Source organism: Neolamprologus multifasciatus, chromosome 5, assembly GCF_963576455.1.
Source record: "Neolamprologus multifasciatus chromosome 5, fNeoMul1.2, whole genome shotgun sequence".
In the NCBI taxonomy this organism is placed as follows: Eukaryota; Metazoa; Chordata; class Actinopteri; order Cichliformes; family Cichlidae; genus Neolamprologus; species Neolamprologus multifasciatus.
In genome coordinates, this window is record NC_140443.1 from 21103800 (window position 1) to 21131302 (window position 27503).

The window sequence follows — 27503 nt, forward strand, 5'->3', positions numbered from 1 at the left end:
ACAGGTCAAAAATAGCAAAGTGCCAAAGAATGAAGAAAACAGTAATATGTAATCACATCCAAAGAAATAAACAGGTTATGCACCGGGAAACATTTACAGACAACTCCACAAGGACAAAGGGGACACAGCACTGCATAAGCTTATTGCTAATACTGGATTGAACTTACCTTTGCCTTCAGAACTGCCTCAGTTCTTCGTGGTACAGATTTAACAAAGTGCTAGAAAGATTCCTCAGAGATTTTGTTCCATGTTGACACGACAGCATCACACAGTTGCTGCAGATTTGTTGGCTGCAAATCCATGATGCAAATCTTTGGATCCACCAAATCCCAAAGGTGCTCTATTGAAATGAGATGAGGTGACTATGAGGGCCATATGAGTCCATTGGATTCATTGTGATGTTTGAGATGATGCGAGTGCTTTGACATGACACGTTATCCGTCTGGAAACAGAGATCAGAAGATGGTACATTGTGGTCATAAAGGAATGGACCACAGAAATGATCAGCATAATGATCAGGTAGATTCTGCATTGATACTCAAAGAGGCCCAGAATGTGGCAAAATTCTGACCCTAGTATCTGAATTTTGCAGCAGAAATGGGGATTTATGTAAATTTTAAGCTACTTTGTCAGAGCCATCTTTAAAATCTTGACAATGAATGTTAATTTTGGGATCCACGGTTTCTGAAGTACTCTGTTAAATCACCTCTCTTCACTATTCTGAGCCACAGTTGGAACTTCATTACATCATCTTGACTACGTCTTTATGCCTAAATGCATTGAGATGCCGCTATTTGGTTGCCTGGTTAGAAATGTGCAATAATGAGGAGTTGAACGGGTGGCCTAATGCAGTGGCCACTGGCCAGTAAGTGTAAAATAAGAAATAACAAAAGGGGACTGAAAGAGACACGAACACTAACAGCTGAGATCTAAGAGACAAGGAAGCACAAATGAACCAAGCCATAAACAAAAAAGTGAGACAGAAGAATGTAAAAACATAATAAAACACAGACTCCTACTTCTAATATTAGACAAGCTATAAACCAGGACACAAGATCAGTAGAAACTATAAACATTAAAGACAGCATGAGACTCAATAATGTGTCAAAAATAAAGTTCACCATAAGAATAACAATAAAGTTTTTCACAAACTAAATATTACTAGAACTGCGGCTCACAAATTAGAGTTAAGAAGAGATCAAAACAGGAAATGAAATACTAAAAACTATATAAAACACTGCAAATAAACCAAGACTCAAATATGTTAACAAAGCAAGAAGATCTCAAAAAGAACCCAACACGTAAAAACAACAACCCTATGGTCCATAACAGTGCTTTATAAAAAATGTTTTGCAAATGCAAATAATCCCCCATTAAATAAATAAAAAAATAATTTATACGATATAGTTATGAATTAATTAATTACTTCATAATTAATTAATGTTACACTTTGCTAGTCATTATGACTTTTTTCAAGATTAAAAGAATGTCCACAAGGTGTCGCTATAGATCTGCAAGAAATTGTCTAAAGCGCGAGGACACAATGTATGGACATTTCAGTATGAATTATTTAGCTCGCACGGGGCATAAACTCATTCTCAGTTTTGATTTCATACGGTTTCTGGATCATTTGCTATGATCAGAAGCTGCTGTTATTTTAAAAACAGCAAACAGCAACCGTTCCCTCGCTTATTTGCATAAACCACACTGGATCATCGGTATGCAAAATATGGTAACAAAACACCTCATTTATCCTACTTTTTAGATTCCGAATATTCTGTGTGCACTTTTGTACAGACTCGTGCTTCTCATTTGTTCCTCCACACTTTAGATCAGTAAACACAATATAAGATTCGTTTAAGGTTATAACTGAGACAAATATTTTAAAAAATATGAACATAATTTTAATTTTAAGGTTACTGACTCAACTGTGTTCAAGCCCAACATCAATAGTTTGTTTACTTAGTAATGATTAACCTTATAAATATATGTATATTAATATTTTTCCTAACCTTAACAACCTTAATGTGAAATTACTGTCATTTATTTGTTCTGCTCTCTGTAAGTTACAATTTTGGGATATTAGCTCGAAATTTACCTCAAAAACAGGGCTGTGGTTGTCTGAGGCTTACCAACTGGATATGAGGCGAAAATAACTCGAATTTGATTTGGCAAAAATAAAACAACAAAAACAAAAAACAAGAAGAAAATGTTTGAGATAATGACCCCAAAATCTTATAATGAACACTAAGCTACAGCTCGTGTCTTTTCTTTTTCACATAAAAATCGGCTGCCCACTCGGAGCAGTCCTAATTCAAAAACTTGAAGACTGAACGCAGAAATTCCCGACAGTTCTTGAAGGTCACCGTTCTACAGCGCTTTACCTACATTTCCCATGAAGCACTGCGGCTTTACGTCTCTCCGCAGTTCGGGTGGGAGGTGACAGCGCTGCCTGCCTGTCGGTCGTAGGGGAACTTCACGGGTGTGGCGAACGTGGTAAATCTCTTCGCAGGGAAAGAATGCGGATTGGCAACTCGGATTAAAGCAATATATAAATATTTTTTTTGTAGAAAAAATAGAAATTTTCACAGACAAGTGTGGTATGCATCCGGTAGCGTAACTGGCAGCAGGAATCTGTGTGCTCGGTTTTCCACAGCTGGAATACTTTTTTTTCTAACTTCGCGGTAATTTTTCGGGCGTTTAACCTGCTCTAATGAAATACCGTAGGGAGCAGCTAAAAGTCAACGAAAAAAGTTGCTAAGCCTTTTTTTCCCAGGCAGCGTTACCTACGTTTAAAATCTCCCAAATGCGGACAAACTAAATAACAAACGTGCGTATCTTTGGGAAATTCATACGTTAGTTAGAAAACCGAGTTCATTTGGGAAATAATTTGTCTTTTTTAATGATTTTGGTCCCTTCTAGCGGATGAACGGTCTCCGTTACGTTTTTCGCCACTCATCAAAAAAGGGAACTCGCCTCGCTTAACTTCAGCCCTTGTTTTTAAGAAAAGGGGGTCAGCCGTTAGTTGTTTTTTTTCCCAGGTGTTATTTTCCCACTAAGCAGCAGACCTGAAGCGTGCACTGGGAACCATGGGTTGTACTGTGAGTCAGGAAGATAAGTTGGCGGCCGAGAGATCTAAAATGATAGATAAAAACCTGAGAGAAGATGGAGAGAAGGCGGCAAGAGAAGTGAAACTGCTCCTGCTCGGTGAGTACAATGTCACAACACTGACACTAGGTTGCAAAAGTGGCACAATGATGGTCACGGGTGAAATGCGCAGCGTCAAAGACATCTGACAGAAACGGGCAATTTGAGTGAGTTACATTTTAACCAGCGCTATTATTAGTCCCCGTTAAGTGTGGGCTCAGGGAAACCACCGGGACTGTTTGGAATCTTGTGGGAATTTCTCGTATGTTAAAGAGAAAACGTGGCACGTTGCACGCGTCCAAGATCTTCCATCTGCCGATGTTGCTGGGTTGTCCTCGTCTGCTTTGCCCTCAGTGTCAGAGCTGCTTTGACACAAACATGAGGGCTTCAGTGAAAAACGCATGGGAAAGTTTGGAGTAGAAACGGCACGCTAAAGCAAAGGTCCCTGCACAGCAAGGAGTTTCACAACGATTACCGTGAGATCATTTGAGGGACAACCAGAATAGGCAGTCGTCCCCCCCCCCCAAAAAAAAGAAAAAAAAAAGTTTGGAGGGGGTTGCTCGGGATCTGTTTTTCTAGGAGTTAGGCGTTTGGGTGAAATTGAAAGCTCCCAGGACTGCTAGAGCATAAACTAACTTACAACTCTTTCATTTGGGAATATTAGCAGATTTCTGCTTATGATGGAATTTCTGCATACATTTGATTTGTCTCTAAATATTTAACTCATGGTTTGCTTACCACCTTTTACTCTAAAAGCATTTTTAGGTATCTACTTAAAAAAGTTTCCTAAAGCTTTATCAGATATGAGGTTCAGATACACAGGAACAAAGGCTAATGGGATTTCTCAATAGCTGCTGAATTATTCCATATAAATAAAAAGTTGAAACTCCAATTATTAAGTTAAGAATTGCATTTTTTTGTGTTTTTGTGTTGTTGTTTTTTTGTAAATTAGAGCAGTTCTTGGTGGCACCTTGCTGATCATATGACTGTCTTAAAACTAATATAGGTCTGAAACAAAAAAGAAACTTCAGAATATTTTCCCCCAGAACTGAAACATATGTTTAAAGAAAATCAACAGCCAAGCAGAAATTTTCAGGTAAACATGTCCCACGTGGAGCAACTAAGAAATGTATAAAAACCAAACAAACATCACTTCTTGGCAGTGTTACATCTTTTCCCCCCTACAGTATAAATTTGCACCACTCTCACATATAATCCGTTTAATTTTAGCTGTCATGTACTTTGTTGGTTGATCACAGAATTACAAATTTAATTTGACACCCTCTTTCTGGACAGAGCAGAAAATTCTGCTTGGTTTGATGGGGAACACATGCTATCTTTTTCTCTCCTGGGTCTTTGAAGAGACGGCTGGTTGTTGAGATGTGCCCCTGGTTAGAAGGCTAATTGCATACCCTGCTCTGTACTGGAGGTTTCATATCAGTAATTACTATCCACTGCAGTGTGTGAGGGTTGAGAGGAATTACAGGAGAGGTCTGAAAATGAACTGAGGGTTGGTGAGTTTCTACGTAAAGAGCATGGGCGGCCGGCGTAGCAGTCTCATCACCTTTACCGCTGTCACATTCTGCCACGACATGGAGACTGCACTGCCTTCATTCCTTTGAACGATGCACACTTTTTCGGTTTCAGGACAGTCAAGAGGGAGCTCTGCTTCACACGACTTTGATTAAAATACTTTGCACTCTCACAGATAACACAGATGCACATTATTTGTGGTTGGTATGGCATAGTTGGTCCTACATGACAATCTTTTGAAATATTAAAACAACACAATATGAGGAAGAAAAAAACAGAAAAAACCTTTCCTCTGACATGCTTCACCGCTCAGATCTCTGCTGCTCAGCAGCACAGCTCAGTCATAGGACAAAACGTCAGCATTAATATCCATACCAACTCTATGAATGAATCGCATAACATTTAGTAATTAACCTACATATGGGGACAAGCCCAAATTTCATTGTAATTCCTATTTGGATCAATTAAAACGTCCCTTTTTTGTTTATATTAATTAAATAAACAGTTGACTGAAAAGTGGTACAAGCAAACAAACAGTGCCACTTAAACTGTGGGTCTTCCGCTCATTTGATATTTGAACGTGTCACAACATGCTTTGGCTTTCACATGCATAAAAACCTGAAATGTGTTGTGGGGAATGTCTTACATTCCAGCTATTTAAAGTGGTTTATAGTTGTACGTCAGCAGTTCATTCAAGACTAAACAATGCTCATCTTGATAACAATTTCGCACCCTTAATAGTCACTACTTCCACTCTCCTTTTCTGCCTGTTGTGCAGGTAGACTTGAGTTGGTGACAGGTTCAGTTTAATGGATTAGTCTTTCATTGAGCATGTAATCCTTTGACTTCTGACAGAGGTGTCTTATCACAAATCCAGGTAATCTTTTTTTCTTTTTTTTTTTTAAAGCTGTCGGCTGTTTATACACATAAAGTCTGTGCCCTTGATGGCATGCGGGTAAGCTGTCGGTCTACTAAACGGAGCAAACTGTAGACCGTCTAAGATGAGCGGTGGGGGTTTGGGTTCAAAGACGCCTCGGTTTTAGTTGCAAGCAGGGGCGGATATGACAGATCTCCTGTTATGTCAACTTTGATCATTTCCTCCTTTCAACAAATGAAAAAATTAGTCAAAGAAAAGAATCCATTCAACACATTGGTTTGCTTGGTTTGTAGTTAGCGGCCCAAAGTATGCCAAGAAAATATCTCCTACTCCATTACACCACCACCCCCATCCTGAACTATACAAGGCAGAATGGATCCATGCTTTCATGCTGTTAATGCCAAATTCTGACTCTACCATCTCAATTAGACATTTTTTTTAAATCCTCTATTGTCCATTTTTGGTGAGCTCATGTGAGTTAAAAGTAAACTGTAGCATCAGTTTAGTTTAATTTGCTGTGTGTGGTCTTCTGCTGCTTTAGCCCATCCGCTTCAAGGTTCGACGCGGTGTGAGTTCAGAGGTGCTCCTCTGCAAGCTTTAGTTGTAAGGAGGGTTTGTTTGAGTTATTGTTGCTGTCCTATCAGCTGGAAGCAGCCTGGTCATTTTTCTCTGACCTCTGGCATAAACGAGGATTTTTTTTCACTGGATATTTTCTCTTTCTCAGACAATTCTTTGTAGACCCTAAACTTTTCCTGTGTTGGAAAATCCCAGCAGATCAGGAGTTTCTGATATGCTCAGATCAGCCTGTTTGGCATGAACAACCATGCTATGTTCAAAGTCACTTAAATCACCTTTCTTTACTGTTTTGATGCTTTGTTAGAGCTTCAGCAGGTCATTTTGACAATGTTCGCATGCCTAAATGCACTGGCCATCATTATGAATGACAAATTCTTTAAGCTAGACACACACACGATATGAAACCAGTCATTTTCTGTTCCTCTTTTACAGCTACCCTTTTCAGCAACATGCACAGATTAATTAGCATTCATCCTCATGCACATTGAAGTCTTTATCATGGAGTTGGACTTTAAGTAAGCATTCAAGCATTGTTTGGATTTTGTAGATTTGTTTGATTAGAAGTTATTGCAATATTTTTATGTGTTTTACCTTGAGCCCCAACTTGTGGCACCCGTTACCCAGTACTTGTGAGTAATGGTTGCTCATTCTTTTATTAGTTAATTTAAAAAAAATACATTTTTAATGTCATTACAATGAAAAGACAGAGGCAAACCTGCGAGGATGAAGATTTTTTTCCCACTGAGCTTCATTAGATTGTCCCCGCTAGCATATATCTTCAGAGGCAGTTTCCAACTGTAGGTTCCTGGAGGAAAACGGTTACTTTATCAAAGAGTTTAAGAGAAATGAATGTAGCTTTCTCGAAGCAAAGTATCGATCACAGGCTACAATTTGTGAAAACTGCCAGTCTAAGCAGATCTAGACTGGGAAACCTGAGCTATTGCAGTTGTGATAGTAGAGAGCAGGAGTGTACCTCTGAACTGATTATGTGTTTGCCAGTTGGTGTTCAGTGTGTTTGACTGCTCTGCAAAAACACTGCTAACGTGCTTCTTATTATTGCACAACGTGTAATACTCAATTTGTTTCATTTGCTCTTCATCTTGCTCTCTTCTCACCACATTACAAATAAGCGAATTATAGAAACACACACACAAAAAGGTGAGGGGGCAATTTAGCAGTAACTCTCCAAATTTTACAGTATTTGTCCAAAACCCTGCATTTATTTTTAATGGTGTGCACCCGATCCTGTGCTCAAATGAAGACTTAATTTTTCTGAACACGTATTGCAAAGACTCCCCTTTGCAATACAACAGGATCACCTATTTACTGTACACGTGCCCGATGACTGCACAAGGTGACACGTTCTGCCGTTGGTCAGTTCAGTGTGGTCAGCACTGAGACAGAGTGCCTCACTCTTATTAAAGTCGATGGCAAAGCTTTAGTGGATGTGTAGTGTAATCACAGTTGGCTCATTACAGAGACCCGGGTTTCTCTGGAGAAAACAAGTCAGACTGACTCGTTTTACAGGAATGAACGTCCGTTTACTGAACTTCAACTTCTTGGAGACATATTGGCAGAAATGTGCCTGTTCTGTGAAATGTATCAAGTGAGCTGCTGCCCTGTGTTTTTGGGTGACTTGACCTTGTTTACTCAACAGTCTGCACCACAGAGCTGTCCAATTAACTGTATGACGCACTGGATGGCAGATCTGTGAATTGGTATGTGAAAGGGTTGAATATCCTGCAATTACAGGGAGAGCTCTGAAGATAAAGCCTGTTCCTGCAGACTGCATGTCTCAGTACAGGTCCACTGGGACTTGGCTTCACTATCCTCTTTGCTCTGGAAATACTGATAGCTTGGAAAATCTTCTACCATTGTCTTCTGAGTGTCTATCCATAGCTCATATCTTTGCTTGATTGTTACACAGTTCCCACTGTTTCTTAAAATACTACATTAGCAAAGAGCCGAAAGCAGCATGTCGACATTTTGTGTGTGAGTGTGTGTGAATAGTAGCTGTTTTAAAATGCATCCTTCAGGTTGTTGCAGCTTAGTTCTAGATATCACAGGGTGTGAAAGACGCCAAACCAGATCACAAGCCTCATTTTGTGTGCATGCCCATTAGCTTAGATAAAAGAGTAAGGAGGAAGTGGCTACTGCACGGCGCAGACAGTCCAGCACAGACACAGGAATTTAGCATTTTGAAACAGTTCCTGCCAGAAATGGAAAGATACAAAATAAGATGAATGAATGATTGTTTTTAAAGGATTGGGTATATTGCAAATACAATGAAATGAAATCCAATTTAATCTCAAGGGAATCCATTCATGTTTATTCAGATTTGTCTTGTTATATGTATAGAGTCTTAGATCTTATCCTCTGACGCTTAAGTTGTAGAGCCTGTACAGTAGAGAAGGTAAGCATTCAACCTTCTGGTGTTGAACCATGAGTTCATTTGTTTTCCCAGAATTTATGTAATTACCATCCATGATAGTGTGGTTGGTATTTGTTTTTCCTTTGTGAGTCTGTGTGCGTTTCATCATGGCATGTCCTTGAGACACCTGTTGTAGGGGGAAGTACTACAAAGGCAGTTTTGAGCACTTTGTCAGGAGTTTTTCCATACTCAGCTTTTGTCAGTGCAGTAGCATCACAAACAATTAATCATATTGTTTGTTTTCTGTCTTTCTGCTTGTCTGTCATCATGTCAGAATGCAATTCTGGAGATGCCTGCTGTAGCAGAAACTACCACAAAGGCAGTTTTGACTACTTTGACGCTTGTTTATATGGTTGTCTGTGGATAGATTTGGTCAAAATTGTGCAACATTTCGTCACAATTAAGATGTTTTGAATGTCCCATTATGGCGCTGTCTTTTCTTTCTGGGGTGGCGTTACTCTTGTATTTATTGATAGAATGATGAACTCTGTGTACAGAGAAATTATGATTGAAACCATAAAAATAGTAGGTTTGACTGACGACAAAGCAATGGAGAGCTAGGGGTCGGGACTTTCTTGGGCTGATCATGTCATTAAGCACACACACAGTAAATTGCTATCCCCTCCCTACCCCACCACAATCCATTTCCTTTTTCTTTCCATTGTAGGAAGTGATCTCACTTCATTTCCCCTCCATTCTCATTGGGTCATCCTGTCATTTTTCTGGAGCATGCACCATCAGCTTTGAGCCTATTTAAACTGGAACAGCTTAAGTACACTTGAAAAGCCAAATGTGGGGAAAAAAGGGAGGCGGGGGCACTTGGATGATTGGTGAGATTGGAATAAAATTAGGTTGAATTAAATGTAGGATAAAATCATTGTAGAAAAACTTGTGGGATTATGAGTGGGGATCTAAGCTGAGAGAGTGGGCCCATAGTTCAGGTCAAACTTGGTATGCACATCATGGCTTCTACATTCACCTGTAAATGTCCCCGCTGTGCTTGTTCACAGTGCAGCCTCAGTTTGATCTGCTTTGTCTTATCTTTTAGTACCTTGTGTTTTCAAGGTGGTAGCACGCAGAAAAAACTTCAGGAGTGGACAAATAGAGACAGCGTCTAGATGATAAGAAGGTTAGCTACATCCGAAATTTAATCTTGCAAAATGTCACAAACAAATGAAATGACTGTATCTCTGTTTTTTGTAACTAGTGACAGTGTGCTTCTGTGATGTGAACGGATAGTGTAGTGACATTGTCAGGAAGCAGACTTTAGAAGAATGGAGGTGTCTCTCTCCCAGGAGTGCATGTTGGAACTGTTTTCCTTTAGTGTTTCACTCCATCCTCGCTTCTTTAAAGTCTTTCAGTATCTGGTAAAAGTTTGCCTACGATGTCATTTGATCTCTCACTCTTTAAGCTGATGCTGACCTCTGTTTGGTGGTGTTGGTTCATTAGAGCTGTATGCTGTGGAGAAAATGCAACAAGTGAGGTGACTAACATAACTTAAGCAGCAGGGCTTTATATAATATGAAGATGATAGATGGTGGGTTTAGTTTACATGTCACAGTGGGCGAGGGCATGTCTTGTTTTTTTTTTCTCCCACAGAGGATTCAGGGTACTAATATTATGACAGCTGCACTCTAAATGTGCAGTTTCTATGGTGCAGTATTATTGTATCTGCTAAGCTCTCCACTATCTGGCAGATGGATAAATAAAGTAACTACATGTGTATTATCCACCTAATTTCTCCCCATTAAACCCATTAAAACCACAGTAAAAGGTAATTAATTTTCCTGCCATGTAGACAGCTATTTTTGTTGTCAAGCCCTGTGTAACAATAATACTGTTTTACACAGTTCTGTCCTCTAAAAGATTCCTTGAAAATCTACCAAACTGAGGTCAACAGCAGTAGAGTTTCATTAGAGCACCAAACTGAAACAGTTCATGTTGCTACACTCATGTGGTTTGGCTTTGTGAAAAAGAACAGTTAATTATTAACATAAAAAATGATAGTCATGGTTGCTGAGTTGCTTAAGTCACATTTTATCCTTTTTTTAAAAAAAATATCTGAACACATGCTGAAGTTGTGCATTGCTGCTAACCTTGCTGCAGCTGAAACCTCTACTGCATTCTCCTCCCCCTTATCAGACGACCTGAATGGCTTTTTATTGCTATACTGACCTCACAAATATTAATATTGCCATAGGATTCATGTTGGTTCTGCAAAATTAATTTTCCCTGGAAATGTATGACTGGAGTGTCTAATAAAATTAAGGATTTCTTCTTGGAAAATCACTTAGTAACTGAAAAAAAAGCAGTGGAGCACACTGAAGAAGAATTTAAGGCAATCTCATCCCTTTGAGTTCAAAATGCCATTACTGTTTTATTCCTCCCATATTCTTGAAGAGTTTTCATGAAAACCATTCAGAATATTCATATTCTGCTTATATAATATAAGTAAATAATCTAATTTTTTTTATATAAATCTAAGTCAGTACCCCGAATTACCTCAACAAACCCACCCCGCACCAAGTGGTGATGCTCCCTCCTTCATGGTTGCTAACTGTGCAGATGCAATTGATGTCATTTCCTGTTTCAGTACCAAACCCCCATCCCCCATCTCTCACTTCCTCTTTTAGCTGACTGCATGTAAAAGAGAACTAGATGTGAGCCTTTTGTTTGACGGGTTTGAGGAAACCAGCACTCCCATCCTGTGTCAGTTGCTTGGTTTATGTTGGCAAAATGCAGACACGGCAGTGTGTCGCAAAGAGTTAAACAAGTATATGTGATGAGCTTTTTAACAAGTTTTATGAAGCATTTCTGTTTCTTATTTAAAACTGTATGCTTAAGGAAAATAAAAGAAGAAACAGTGCAGACACTAACAAAAAAAGAGACTGACATATGACTTGCATACCCCTTAATTGGCCAGTAGCATAGTGTGTGTGCGCATAGTTGAACTGTAGTTGTTGATAAGTGTTTGTGATACTAGACGACTGCTATAAATGATCTTTTTCACATAATAGTCAGATTTGATTGTGAATACACCCCTCAAGCTAAAAAAGGTTTTTGGAAAGAATGTGTATGAGCAATAAAGTGTGTTTGTACTTTGTGTGTTGTTTTGTTTTCCACCCCATAAACATTCACTCTTAAAGCAGCAGGGCACAATTAAGACCCCTGGGATTTTTTTATAAAGAAAAATCCCTGGCAGCATAAGCTGGGTTTTGCCACTTGTTAGTTGTGTATGTTTGTGTGAGTGTGTGTTATTGAGAGCTTTCGTGTGGTGTATAATTTGGCAGGAGGAAAGCAGTGTGACATTCCCTCAAACATGACATCTGAACTTCAGTGTTCAGTTTCATATCAGCTCCAAAAAAAAAACAAAAAACCTTCCTGTGAAGGAAATGTGTTTAGTAGGAAGTGCTTATTAAAATAGGTATAATTAACGGCAACAGAGTACTGATTTATTTAGGGGCTGTAACTGTAATAAGGGGGAGGTATCACACTTGTATGAGAGAGAGAGATCAGTATCATGTTTTGAAAGGCAGTCTGTCAGCTTTAATTCAAGTTGTTTCACAAAAACAACTTTTTGTGCTTAGTTCCCAATGTACCAAAACGAATGCAAAAACATAATGTGAACATAAGAAGCCACGATTAACTTCTACCAGATTGATGGGAAAAGAAAAGTGTGGCAAGGCATGGGGAAAAGCTCATCTGAAGCATACCGCATCATCTGTCAAACATGTGGGGGCAATGTTATGCTAGAGGGATGTATGGCTGCCAGTGGAACCAGGTCACTAGTGTTTATTGATGATGTGACTGGTGATAAAAGTTGCAGGATGAATTTTTAAGTGAACAGAGCTATACCATCTGCTCAGATTCAACCAAATGCTGCAAAACTGATTAGAAAGTGTTTCACAGTGCAAATTGGTAATGACTCAAAGCATACAACTCAGGAGTTTTTCAAGGTAAAGAAAAAAACCTATGACATTAGCCAAATTCTTATCCTTGCTGGAAGTATAAAGTAGATATAAGGTTATTGTTACTATAAATCCTAACCTACCCTAAAACTGACACCTTAGCCACTTTCTACTCAAATAACTGTGACTGCAACAACTACACCGATGGCTCATGCTCACTTGTCAAATATCATTGAGCTGAAGGTTAGGAAACAAATAAGTGGAGCACGTGATGGTTTTATTTGCGTTATTCCGAATTCCTTCCCTGAGACACAGTTGTTTAAGTGACACTTAATGTTGGTGTAACTCAGGGGTAGACAACCTTTCTGATGACGAGTGTCATTTAAAATTTCCTCAGAAGTCAGTGTGCCACATGATTGCATTATCAATAAATTTAATAATGCTCTATATGAACAGTTACACACTATATAGAACTACTTTATAGAATTATATTTGTTCGCAGATGTTGGCGGCTATCAGCAAATATTTATCAGCTATTTTGAAACAAAAAAAAGACACATTTTTTCCATAACAAGAACTCCATAACAGCAAATGAACTGTACAACAGAAAATGCAAATGCTATTTATGGTCTCCTCACAACAATACAGAGACACACATGTTAATATGATCTCTGGTCTCCCACTCAGAGACACAGGTCTCCGAGTGTCCAGCATTCAGATGGCTACCTGAGGACACTTATGTGAGAGAGAATCTGCTCACACAGATATGTAGAGCCAAATACTGTCAATAAGGCCTCTGCAATGTTCTGAAGACAGTTAAACTTGTCAGGTAGTGATGTCCAGCAGGTGAAAATGCAAGCTCCATCAACACGCACAGCTGTGGATTCCAGCTGCTTCGATGTTGCATTAACTGGCATTAACTCAGCCAGTTAATGCGAGACAAATCGAGCTGTTCATTAAAGATTTCTGGTTTGATCAGAAAAGAAAATATTGGTCCATACACCTGAAAGTCCCAAAAATGCATTGTGAATTGTCTCGAGTCTACGGATGTATCCGTGTATTTCCGTGGTGCTGATGCTGTGCTGAGCGGAAAGCTCCTGAAGCTTTTGAAGTGTCGGAATGTAGAAAGCTAACAACGTCCCTCTCACCAGTAGGCTAAGTTATTTTTAGCCAATTACAAGTTGAATCTGGTGGTTGGGGTTGTTAGCTAAGATACCATCATTAAGAAGCGGCACAACTAATGTGTCTATGCGAGCTGATTTGTGATGTGCACCGCTGGCGTGGCCATTTATTTTTTTGATGCACCTTCTCAGATTAATTCACTGCGTGTCGTGCCCAGGAATGGACTGGGACAAAAAATCAGCCCGGGCATTTTGACTAAAGACCCGCCCACCAGGTATTAAAGCCATAAAGCCTTTGAATGAAAACAAACGCTGTTGTGACAGTGATGTACACCGTCTTGTTGGTATATGTATGATTTCTATACATTTTACGCCAGATAAAAACTTTGGTTGTAAGCTTCAGATAATTATTTAATAACAGCCAGACATTTTAAATGAGAATAAGAAAGTATTTCTTTGTGCCCCCCTCTCCCTGTTAATGCCCTACCTGGCCCCCTGGCAAAACTTTGCTAGATCCGCCCCTGCACAGTTACCAGCTGTCAGCTACTTAGATCCTGCTAAAGGATCCTGGTGTTATTTGTCTCTTAGAAACGGTTCATAACTTCCCTTCAACTCATCCATGTCACCTAAAAGGCAAACCTGTTTCTCCATCACCTGTTCAGCTCTGATGATTCAGTAACATCAGGACATCTCCTGGTTTCATCTTCATGTTTCCCTCTCACCAGATAACCAAACCGATATCATGACCGCCTTTACAGCTGTGGCTCTAGCAAACATCAGCTGATACTAGAAATTAATATTAAATAAATTCTAACAACAGCTGATCAAGCTTAAACGTGCTGCTGTTGTTTAGTGCGACATCGGCTGTTTTCCTCTTTCTGGCGCAAAGCGGGCGATAAACAAACAAGAGAGAAAAGCCGATCAGCTGATCATTGATCAGTTTCATGATGGAAGTAGAAACAGGAGAGGGAGGGGGAGAGAATGAGAGAAGAGACAGCTGACAGCGTAATGACAGAATAAATCCAGCTTTGTGTCTTTTCCATTCCAGCTGAAGTCCGGGACAAACTGTGTTCCTTTTCAGCTCAACACGAAACGCGCAATATTTTCTCTGAATACGAGACGATTTCATTTTTACGGGACGGTTGGCAACTCTACTAACTAAGCTTATGAATAAAATAAAGTTCAACATCAGTAACTTCAAAGCACCCACCCAGCTGTATAGAAACTCCGTCGTGCTAGCTAGCACGCAGTGCGAGTTATTGTAACTCACTGTAAAAAGTCAGCACAACGAAAATAAACTCCACCTAAACTTGGTTTATATCTGACCCAGACTGCAGGTCATAACTTCTTACCTGAATTTCAGTTCACCTGACACTCGGACCGGCAGCTGCCTCGGGTCTCTCCTCTTGACCAGCATCTGGCCAATCCACCACCTTTCATTGTTTATACCGTTACAAAAAAAAAAAAAATCATCGGCAAACCGAGCAAATGCCCAGTGGGCCGAAGGCCAGTCTAGCTATGGTGGTGCCATCAGTTAACCCTTCGGCACGCGTGCCCAGGTTTGCCGACCCCTGGCGTAATTGGAGTAACTTTTCTCTAACAGAAAAAGAAAATAATAACAGCCAAAAAGTTGTCAGTGGACAAAGAACTAATGTTGTCGCCTAAATATCGACAGAGAAAAGGTGCCGGATGATGAAATCATGCTTTTCTAGTGACCTACTTTTCCTAGCTGACAAATAAAAACAAGAGCTGACTAAACAGGAACACATGCAATAACTCTTAAGTTAGGTATGGCCTGTCCATAAAAATCACAGCTATCCACTTTTATGACTCTTTAGGTTAATTCTTAACCTTCGAACCTTTTTAGGGATGACTTGTTATCTGTTGTCAGGTACCAGGTTATAAATAATCATCCAGTGAGTGGATACATAAGAACTGATCTAATATCTTATATCTGACTTTAAAAGTAACTGATTTTGGTTATCTTTGTGAAATCATCCTGTGCATGTCTGGATACTTAGTTGTAAGGTCTCACATGCTATTGTGTGTAAAAGACTTTAGAGGCAGTGGCATTTCACTTTTTGCAGGATTTATTTATTTCCAGGATTATTCTGCATGCATTTAGCTGTGTGGATTTTCTGTACTGTTTCTATCTCTGTGAGTTATCTTACTTGTGTTTCTGCCCTTGCCATCTTTTCAGACCACCACTTGCCTGTAGCAATAATTGAACCCATATACCTTTTTAAGTCATTGGCGAGACTTGCTTCTTATTCCTGAATGCAGCTTAATGATCGGCTTAGTCTTGTTTGTTTAAAGCCGTAGCTTTAGCTCTTTATTGGACTGTATTAGCTCTTTATTTCGATGGCACCATTCCTTGGCTAATAAAATATTTTTGTGTGCTTATAGTTGGTGCTTTAACAGAAAGTTATTATAGGCTCTTGTAGTGTTGACCTAAACAAAACGATCTGAACAATGTCTTGGTGAGGCTACAGGTAAAAAGTTTTTTTTTTATTATCTGTAGCTGATCATTGCTCAGAGCCTCTTGGGAAGGCTGAACATTGTCTGTCAACGATGTGCCTGCAGCAGTCCTGCAGCCCCTTTTCCACTTAACTACTGCAAGCTGTAGTATTAAATCTCTACTTCTTAAGTGTTCATGTGAGTTGAAGTGAAGCAGGCTGAGTACTCTATATTAGAGAATAGTTACGACTATAGTGTAGGCTGCTTTTGGAGGATTGTGTGACTTGAATAAAAAAAGGAGAGAGATGGACACAATGAGTAACAGTCCATTGACACATAATGATTCAAAATGCCAGGCATAAAGGTTAAGGTGTAATTATACATATAGTTATGAACTCTGGGTACATCAAACCAATGTCCAGCCAGAGTAGACTGTATATTATGCCTTTTACAGAACAACTCCAGAACTACAGAGACATGGAGGCACCATACTGCTACCTCGTTTGTATCTGTTTGTCCAAATCCACAGTAAGACTTACTGCAGGGACAAGAGAAGGACGAGAGATGAAAGGGGGGGCGGGGGGAGGGGGGGTACGGCTAAGCAGACTGAAACAAAGTGTCAAAAGAAGGGGGGCATGTAGCTGTGAGCAAAGGCCTCGAGTTGGAGCAGAGTAGGGTGCAGCTGAGCTTCAGGCAGGAACACAGTACTGAGGGCTTTATTGTGATTTGTAATTATGTGGTTTTTCTGTGGGGCCTCAGTTTGGTGTGCTCCCACACTGAGGCTCTTTTTAGCCAGGGAATACTGAGTAGGAGAACAGAGAGAGGGTGGGACCACGGTCACTGTTAACTATTTCTGTTTAACCAAGAGTGAGCAGACTTGGCTGGATCTGCAGGAGATCTGAGAGTTGAACTGAAGTCAGACTCAGAAATAGATATTTAAAAGCAGACCTTTTGGAAAAAGAGCTTTCCTTTTTTTCACCATATCCTTCCTGCTGTTGATGTGTGTGGTTGGTGTGATGTTGAACTGGACAACTGTTCATTTGTAAAATCAAAAATGTATGGTCAATTGGGGGGTCTCAAGGGGGTGCATGCCTAGTAGCAATTCCTCTATATTTTCATGTTTTTAAGTATCAAATTTAATAAACTGCAATGAATGCAGTTTAATAAATGCTTATGACTAAAGTCTTTTCTCTTAAAGACCTGCTGCATGTGCATATTTTTGAGAAACGGAGTGGCAATGATGGCACCCAGCATACTTAGGCCAACTTGGAGAGAGCTTGGAACTTGGAGTTATCATTTGTGTGGAGCATGGCACTGCCTCACTTTTGTAGCATAATGTTGTAACAACATGTTCTTTCTGCTGAAGAGCAGCATCTCATTCAGAAAACGATTCACTCACTTGTTTACTGAGATAATGCTCCCTGGCTTGCTTTAGCTTCAGGACAGAGGTCAATGGATTGCATAAGTGATAATTCCTTTTGTGACACTAGAAGTAACATATAACACTGCCTACTTTTCTTAAATAAACATTTTTGACCTTTTTATGTTTGTAGTTTTTCTTGGCTGTTTTGTTTTTCTTGCCTAATACTTCATGTAGTTTGCCAGTCCGTCCAATAGCAGCACTGAGGCATGTAACATTATTGCTTATCAGGAGTGTCTTACTATCAGTATTTTGTAAATAAAAGATGTTCGAGGCGGGGGAGGAAACCTTAAATAATGGAGAGCTGCAGTGAGTGATTCCACAGATGCTTTACTTTTGCTTTTACAAGCAGGAAATGCACTAAAAATAGAGCATGTTAGGCAACACTTGATCATCCGTATGTTTTCTTTAATAACATTGAAGGCATCGCAGTCCTGAACTTTTCTAGACATTAGCTAATGGAAGCACATGAGAAAACAAAAATGTCCATTTGTAGCCATATGATGATAATTAGGGATGGGTACCGGTATCCGGTGCCATGATGGCACCGGTTCTGACATAAACGGTAGTAACCAGACCGAAAAGCAGTGCACATTTCGGTGCTTTATTTCGGTGCTTTTTTTCCTGAGCTGTGATACACTTTCTTCTTCCTTACATTTATATTGGCGGTTGGCAAACAACTGAAAGGTGCATTACCGCCACCAACTGGTATGGAATGATACACTTTAGATTCTAGCCAATCATTTTAAGTTTCCGAGAATAGTAGGCGGGTCCAGGTACGTACGTTCTTTTAGAGCAGAGCTACAAATTAAAAATGTCCAAGGCGAAGCGGTCAAAAGTCTGGCTGTACTTCACAGCAAAAGATGCAAACTCAGCAGCTGCAACAAGTGCTTTAAGGTGATACTGTGATACTGTCAAAGGAGGTAACACCTCAAATCTGATGAAACACCTGGCGACGCATAGTGTTTTTTTTTTAAAGCCGAGAAATGCGCCGTATTTGATAGCTTGCTGCGAGACCTCACACCGAGCACATCTACTGCTTGTGGGTTGCCTGTTATCGGACCCGGAATTAGCAACATCCCCCAAAAACCCGAAGAGGAGAGTCCTGGCCCCTAGCCCTGCCAGTGTAGCAGAAATGATGACGGATGATGATGATGGCAGCAGCAGCCGTTCTTCTCTGCGTGAGTAGCTTAATGTTGTTCGTGTGTAATTTACGTTGAGTAGGCTAACCACGTTATTACATTAATGCATGTAAGGTGAACAGCAAACACCATCATAGCTACATGCAGCTGTCTTCTTGTTTGATGGCAGATACTCCCTTCACCCTGGCCAAAAAGGCTAAAATGACCAAAGAAAAAGTGGAAAACAGTTAAACATGAGAGGTTTTTGGACAAAGTTTGTGTTTTTTTCCATTGTTTAAGCACTGCTTCCAGCCAAGAATGATACCATATATGCCCCATAGCTGCAGAAAAGGCTAACATTGTTATCTTTTTACAAAAAAACAGCTGAACATGAGAGGTTTTTGGACCACTTTTGTGTTTTCCATTCTTTAAGCACCGGTTTGAGCACCGTTTAAGCACCGGCACCGTTTCAAAAGTACCGGTTTGGCACCGGTATCGGATAAAACCTAAACGATACCCATCCCTAATGATAATACAGGTATTTGTTTGTTGAATTTACAGTGAGTGAGTGTCATGTGTCCTGCCTCCTGCCTGCTTTACCCATGCAGTTCCTTTAGTGAAACGAAACAGTATTTTAAGTGTGTTGTAACTTCGGTAACTTTCGGTTACTTCAACATTACCTGGATTTCATGTATGGAAACAGACATGTGCTGATTGAAACCTAAATCTTTATTCTTAGCACCCTCTGGAGACTGACAGACAGAAGTCCCTTTTCTTAAAATGTGGCAGCAGTTTAAAAAATAAAGGCTACAGAAAGTGGAACAGGTGAGATTAAAAGGGTTGAGCTCAAAACTTTAGGTCTCACCCAACTCAACATGGCTAGGAATTAAGAGGTTGATGGACAGGGTGCTGAAGGAAGGAGCTTAAAGGGAACCTGATGTGATAAGGTTTTGGTGGTGTTGAATGGCTGTGCTGCATGCTTTGCTGTCAGTTGGTAGTTGAGCTCTGCCAGTTAATTTGAAGAGAACAGACAACTGTACTGAGGTGAACTATGCAGGAGATACATGGCTTTAGCAGAAGGCAGATAACCAGTGATGTACCTGCATGCTTCTTTAGTTGTAGTGGTTCAGAGACATGACTTTGCGTCCAATTTTAAATGGCTTTTGATCTTAAATGTGAGATGTGTTTTCCTGAGCTTGGTTTGGTGCTGAAAGTTTTAATCTAATCTTTCAAAGTGGTGCTCTTATTTTTAGTTTTTGTGTCAGTAATTCTCTGCATTGACAAGTGATTCTGACCTTTTCTGGGCATCTGCCTATTGACCAATCTTCTTTGAGTATGTCTCAAAGGCAAACTGAGCCAAAGGAAGAATGCTATGCACTGACTCAAACTTGCCCACAACGGCTGCCAGTCACACTAGGTTGACTTCCTGTTTTTCTGCTCGCTTTTTTGCCTCAGTAAAACACTGCACACATTTAGACCTGCAGCTCTGTACCTTCAGAGGGAAACAAATCAGCAGCAAGTGTCGGCAAACTTGAGACTATAATCTTGCACCTTGGATCTGACTTCACAAAGTTTATATTTGTAATGGACTGGATGATAAAAGTATTAAAAAAATGTCTCAGTGTGGCGCTCTGTATTGGAAAAGAAAGAGAAACGGTGTTAGTGTTCAGAGCTTTTTTTTTTAATTTGTTTTTATTTTTAAATCAACAAGAGAAGAGAGGGTCAAATAAAACCTCCAAAAAACATACACCTTCTGTCTCAGATGCATCTTAGCACTTCTGTCCTGATACATTTAGTCTGACTAAACAAGCCCACTAATTTTCTTGGCTGTTTTCAGCAACTAAAAAAAATGCTGCGCATGGTATTTTCTGCCACACAGGGTTTAAGCAACCTTTGATATTCCCACACTAGGCCTAGCAAACAGATAGTCACAACTGTGAAAATAAAGGAACCTGACAGTCTGCCACTTGTGTCAGCTCAGAAATCTCTTCAGTGTTCTTCAATTAAAACCGATTCACTGATTGATGTAGACATGAATGCAGCTGTACAGTGGGCACCAGATGGAGTGAACCATGCTTATGAGAGAAGATGAATCTGACTTGGATTGAAAGAAAAAAAAGTAGAGGACTATTTGATGGGGATGAATGCTAATCTCTGAAATGACTTTTAGTGGAAGCCATTTGATCGTAAGGCTTTAGCTTGATATGTACGCTGACCTCTAACAGCCGATGACAGAAAGCTGAGCTCTTGGTGAGCATTGAGGAGCATAGACACCAGCAATTTTGCCCACCCCTCCCTTCATTGTCTCTGTGTTTGTCTTCCTTTTATATGGTATGTTTTGATTGGATAGATTTTTCATGTTTTATAAAAACCATGACATAACGATGATGATGCCAATTTTAATATAAGACATACGGGTCTTCGTGCTCATATGAAGGGTTCTTTTTTTTTTAAAGATCTCAATTTTTAATCAATTTTGGTGATTTTGCCTTGGCCTGTGATGAAAAATGGCCTGCCCTTTAGATTCCAGTTTGATTAAAGACTGTGGGGAGCTGGTGACAATGGAGGATTCTGAGGAGGGTCTCAGCAGTTTCTCAAGGGAACCTTAAATAGAACTTTTTCATCTTCACAGGAGAACTGTTTTGTTAACACCAACTTCTCAATTACAGACCAGGTCAGTCCAGGCACATGTGCAGTCCTGATGTTATCCAAGCTGTGTGTCTCGGAGGTTTTCATTGGCTCAATCTCATGTTGTCATTCAGGGGCAAAGACAAGGTAGATTGGACTTTCAGTGCAACAGAATAGTGGCAGTTATGAGCTGCAGAGACTTTAGTTTGAATGTTTTTGTGAGTTTATTATACTAAGGTTAATTCTGCCGATTTTTATATATATATATATATATATATATATATACACACTGTTAGATAAAAATGATGCAGTGCAGTATGTAGCTTGGTTAATGTCTTCTGTTACTTGGTTGGAGCAACGCACATCAACCACTGCAAACTGTACAAATACAGTGTACAAATACAGGCTCAGTGAACAGGAAGGGCAGGGCGGAGCTGTGTAGCGTGTTTCCTGTAAAGCAGGAAGTGAGCAGGGTCAGGCTGCAGAAATGCTATGAGTTATTGCTCTAAGCTGCTACTGCCAAAGTCCAAAATAAACAGTTCATTGATGTCTTGCACTTCACTCTGATTTGTTACTTGATTTTGATTAGGTGGCTACATTCACTTTTGTTTCACTTCCCAGTTGGCAGTAGCATTCTACATTAAAAATGACCCACTGTACCCCTAAAGAGACATTGTGCACTTGAAGGGTATTGATAGTTGCAGTTAAAACAACTACTAATGCATGTTGACTGCATTTATTGCTTCTTTTACCTTAACAGATCATGAATCTGCAAACACAGCACACAGATCTTTGCTCCTGCATGCATTTGAACGCCTGTGGTCATGTAGCTCCTGCAATATATGACTTCTGAAGGTTAATGCGCCTCAGAGAAGAATGAATAGTATCAGTGATGCAGCATGAGGAAGGATAGGAACCTGACATTCGTCTGAGGATCAAACTGTGACCTTTTACATGAAAAGAGACGAGCATTAGAGGAGCAGGGACACGGATGACTCAGTTGTTTGGGTGTAGTCTGTTTATGCTGACATTAAGTTCTGGACTGCATATGTTCTTTGCTCCCATTTTTGTCTTCAGACTATAAACACATTTACATGCACCCACACAGTCGTCAGTACAGGTGGGAGCAAAACTTTGGAACTTTTCAAGACTCCTACTGACAGTAACACAAACTTGTTTTGCCTTTATTTGATGGAGCAGCTATAGAAAGACAGGAAAGCAGAGGATGTAATGCAGTGATTGTGGCAAGGTCTCAGCCTTAGTGATGTGATGCACAAAGGTATAGTTTCTTACACAGGAAAATAAATCCCCGAGTTTGACAAAGCTGGCAGCGTTAAACAAATCTTTTTATACCAGAGCTGGTTTTCTTACATGATACTTTTTATTAGCTTTTTTTTAACAAGTCTTTCCACATATCTGTGGAGTTAAATTTAAATCTTTTTCTGCGTTGCTGTATGATATGCAGCTATAACCTACCTTTACTGACTCTCTTACTACTCGTATCTAAAAGCCAGGCTATTCATATCAAGACATTTTTCTTTAAATTATTTATTTAGACTCTCTCAGACAGGCAGCTTGTGTTGTCACACCCCATTACAGTTGGTATTATAATACTAGTCAAAACTGGAGTTTCAGAACATCTACATTTGCACCTGCATCAGCAGAACTTCATTATCAGTGTTCACATCAGGACGTGAAAACTTGATGACAGCTAGGTTCACTCTGCTCCAGTTTCTGTGTTAAAGCACTCCTTGTCAGGTCTGGTGCCTGGCACTGGCAGCCAGCAAATGTACCCCACATCAGAATTACGCATGTTTTTAGATTTTTGGCAAATTTTCTTTGTTTTTTCTTTGTGATTCAGTGTCAGATTAAAGAGATAATCCATGTAAAGATGTGATTGGCCTGTTACTTGTTTAAATTTAAAAAAAAAAAAAAACAGAAAAAAATCTACTCAGTATTTTAAATTAATTTTGATTGCACTAGAGAGAGGTCTTGGATAGAACTTGCTTTGGATGAAAATAAATAAATAAATAAAGAAGCAGATGATGGATAGATGGAGACAAGTTGTTTAGGTTAGTTTTTTTTTCTTTGCCTTGTATCAATAGTCTAATAATGGGGACTTGTGTTGGTGCAGCATGTGTTTGAAACTGTAGTCACTAGACTTAATTATAGTCCTATGAGAACATGCACAGCTTCTACGTGAGAGCTTGGACGCCATGTTCACATGCAACCAAACAAAACAACTTAAAATTTCCTTGTAATCATTTCTGGGTTAGACAATTACTAAGCCTTCAGAGAACTTACAGAAAATAATGTCTTTGATCCATATTGTCTTTAAGAGTCCTATAGATCTCCTCCCAGACATAACATTTGCACAGTTTAACAAAGGCTTAGTCTTGCAAAATGCTTAATGGTTCATGCATGATGAACTGCTTACTGAGATTACATGAGATTATGTATAAACAGTATAAATTTTGAGGGACTTTTTCATTCTTCTTGAGCCTGACCCTCACAACGCCACATTCTGGAGTTTGTTTCGACTTTTGTACAGTCAAAGAAAGGTTTTTTTCCCTTTGAAGTCAACTTCCTCATACTGTCTTTGTGGTTCTGATATGCTTATAATGTTTCCATTAGCTTGGGCTGTTTGTGTTGCGTAGGGCTGCTTTTACCTTGAGTGACTGTTGGGGATGTTTCTGTAAAAGAGCATTAATGCACAGTGAGTCAGTCCAGGATTGACAACAGTTAAAAAGGCGTAAAAAAAATCAGCAGCTGAGTGCAACAAACAGAGACTATATCTCCACCTTTTTTTGTGCCATTTCTTGAATGCAATTAGGAAACCATGTGAGTGTCAAGTAAATGTTTTTATTATCAAGGGTCAGCTCTGAGGCTTTTCTCTCAGTGCAGTGGTGTTAATGAATGAATCTTCTTTGTCTAGTCATCTTTGACCCAGTGTTTGATGGCAGTCTTGTGCATGTCAGCTTCAGTGAACTGTAATTGTCAATGTGTGGAAAGATCCAGACAGCTTTGGGTTCAGTTCTCTTGTTACTATGGCAATTATCGCTGGAGCAGAGAGTGTTTTCAAAGCAAACAGGACTGTGTGGGACAATAACCTGCGGAAAGGATGTCACCAAGAGTAATGAAGGTGACCGTGCGCCCGGATATGTCTTAAAAGAAAACTTGCGACTCTGTTTTAATTCTTGATACCTTAAACCATCATGGAATAAAATACAGTGTTTAATGTATGGCCCTTTTCCCCACTTTTACTTTTACACACTTTGCTTCTATCAATAGATACTAACTGGACTGCATGAAGTCCTTTTATGTGCACATGAAGTTTAAACAGTTTTTAAAATCTTTTATTTATTGATTTAGTACTTCTCTCTAAAAAAATGAGCAGAATTTTGAGATTCCAGGCACAATATTTTTGCTTCATCAGTGACTGGTGTAGAGTAGTTCATTTCACAGCTGTAAAATCTAGCACATTGATTAGTGAAAGTGTATTTAAATTCAATACTGACTCCATATTGTCATTGTTTTAGATGCAACAGTAATCACCTGCTGAGAATGTGACTGCCTGTGGTTGCTTTTTCTAAACGCAAAGATGATTGGTCATCAGGCACGCTTATAAGCAGTGGCTATATTGACTCTTTGGGAACTTTTAAAGATTCCCAGATTGTGGCTTTTTTTTTCTCACAGAGCCTCTGGTCTGTCTTTCATGCTTGCTGTTTCTCTATTTCCAGTTGTTCCAGTGGGCTGTTATAGATAGATGGTTTCATCGCTATTTTTAAAACCATGCCAGTAAATCATACCGTGATTCTGTACCATTAAACGGGCATACAGAAAAGTGGACACAACACATGGGCTACAGTATAGTAAAGTGAAATGGAGTCATAACATTTGCCGGGTTTTTATTCACTTTTTAACTTAACTTTTTAAAGTCTAAAACAAAATCAATAAAAAACTCACAAAAAGTGTTTTGGACAGGCAAGGGGGTCAGCTTAGGTTTGGTGAGCAGTGTAGCTTTTAATACGCTGGAGTCCCCATTACCATTTATGCCCTGTAGGCAACATGAGTAGCTGCAGTCACTTTAGAGATCTGTCAATAACTTTTGCAGTGTGTATTGAAGTTATGAATGGGCTGCATAGCCACAAACTGTGCTAAAATGTTGACAAATGAGCACAGCAAATGAACAGAAATACTTACTTGGCCCTCTCAGCAAGAGCTTATTGAGTTATTTATGGTCTCCGTAGTTGGACCATCGTTCTGATGGTTTTGTTTTTCGCTAACAGTGCACAGGTTTACTCATTTGTTTGTAAAAATGTCAAAACACCTTAATGATTGTATGAAGTAGTTTGAGTGTTCAGTGGCTTTTTAAAATCATTCAGTTATCAGGTGTTGCCATTTATTCCTTTTTCTTTTCTTTTTTCTTTCTCTCAATAAGCCTTTTTTGCTCTATCCATGGCCATCATTCTGATCAGCTGCACAGAGAGGAACCTGAAAGGAAGTGGAATAAACAAAAGGAAAACAAGCCAAACAAAGCTTCAACGAGGCTTTGGTAGACATGCTGGTTCAGGGGCAATGTGCCCACACAAAGAGCTCTCTGTGAGAGTAGGAGCACTCCGTATTCCTGGAGAGTACTCATCCACTCACACGAACACACACATACACATTAATTAAAATCACATACACAGCACAGTACACCGATAAATTAGACTTCCTTCTCTCTGCATACCAGTGTGTTTTCTAAAAAGTCACTCTTCACGTGTAATTAATGTCAGAACAGAGTTCTGAGTATTTCAGTGCTAGTCTTTAATTGATATTCTTAATAATGGTATTGAGCACTGACTAAATAGTTTAACAAACTTTATTTTGATTTCTAGTGCCTCAATTAAAATTTTTTTTTTTGCCATAATACCTACCTGAACTGAATTGCTGTCAGCATATTGTTGACAGCATAATGAATATTAACAAACAGAACAGGTTTGTGTTTAGGATGCACTGACATGATAAATAACTTGCACGTGAAGCATAAGGGCAGTGTTGTACAAGCAACAGGTGGTAGACAAATGTGTATGACTCTTGTATAAATACATGAATATTTCACTGTCTTGTTATGGGACAGTGATGTCTGATTGTGTTGAAGTAGTCGGGTGGCAGGGTCAACTTGAAAAGGTCATAGCATTGAGAGAACAGAGAGTTCATTAGGCCATAAAGTGCCAAAGCATACAGGAAGCTGAGCATTGACATTGTAAAGCAGTGTCCATAACACGCATGGTAATAAAGTGTGTGATAATGAATATATATCCATAAGGGTAAACACATTTACAGCCCCAGGACAATGAGTGGGGAGAAAGAAAAGAACCAGAATTAGAAATGTCTATGACTTGTTTGTCTGCAGACAGGAAACTTACTGCGTCAGTGGTAGTTCAACACAATTGGAGCTTGGTTGGAGTTGTGCTTTTTCACATGTCATCACTGATGATGATGTGTTATTTCTTGGGAAGACTACTTTGTTTCATACTACACTCTGGAAAGAGGTTGTCCTTAGGCAAGTCCAGACTAGTTTCCTTGTTTCTGTGCTTGGCTTATTCTGTGTGGGTGTGTGTGCGCGTGCTGCCCTTCCCCCCCCCCCCCCCCTTTTTTTTTAAGTTGTATAAAATATCAGCCAAAAAGAGCACAAGACACATTTTTTGCTGCAAAAAAAAATCCAAGAATTTGTTCAGTCAGGTTCTGTATTAACACTTTTTTGCATTCTTTGCAAAAAAGATCCAATAAAAAAAGAGAACTGTTAAGCTAATCTTTTGTCTTATACTGAGGGGCATAAACCTAAGAATGCAAACACTGTACATCAGTGGAAAGTGGAAATGTTTAAAAAAAAAAAAAAAGAAGCTTTGTAACCTTAAGTAACTTTGTCACATAAGGATGCTTTAATTCATACACAACCTTAAATTCCCAGGTTTTTTTTTTTGTTTTAAATAAATATTTCCGACATTCTCTTGTATTTGTAATACTTGCCTCTCAGAGAGTTCAGACTAGATTGAACTTGGTTAAAAAAAACATTTGCAGCAGTAAGCTGTAGGAAAAGAGCAAGATTGGTGAATCTCCAGGGGAAAACAAATACTTGGGGAACTAGTTAGACAGAACCATTTGCCGGCTTTGCTGCTTTTTTCGTCCCTCACCACCACCATGACATGCAGCATGGTGCGCAGTTGACAGTTAATGCCCCAATGACTATGTGGACAACTCAAGGTTATGCATAAACCAGAGAAGTCTGGTGGTTGTTC

General features: G+C 39.4%; 1 protein-coding gene across 1 annotated transcript in view; it reads left to right on the forward strand.

Annotated features, from left to right (window-relative positions):
- Positions 1-2442: 2442 nt before the first annotated feature.
- Positions 2443-27503, forward strand: part of LOC146518566 (guanine nucleotide-binding protein G(i) subunit alpha-2-like) — a 57843-nt gene continuing 32782 nt past the window's right edge. Inside the window, exon 1 of the mRNA XM_085158870.1 lies at positions 2443-3207. Within this exon, the coding sequence (XP_085014996.1) occupies positions 3090-3207 (118 nt within the window). The 5' untranslated portion in view covers positions 2443-3089. The remainder of the gene's footprint in view (positions 3208-27503) is intronic.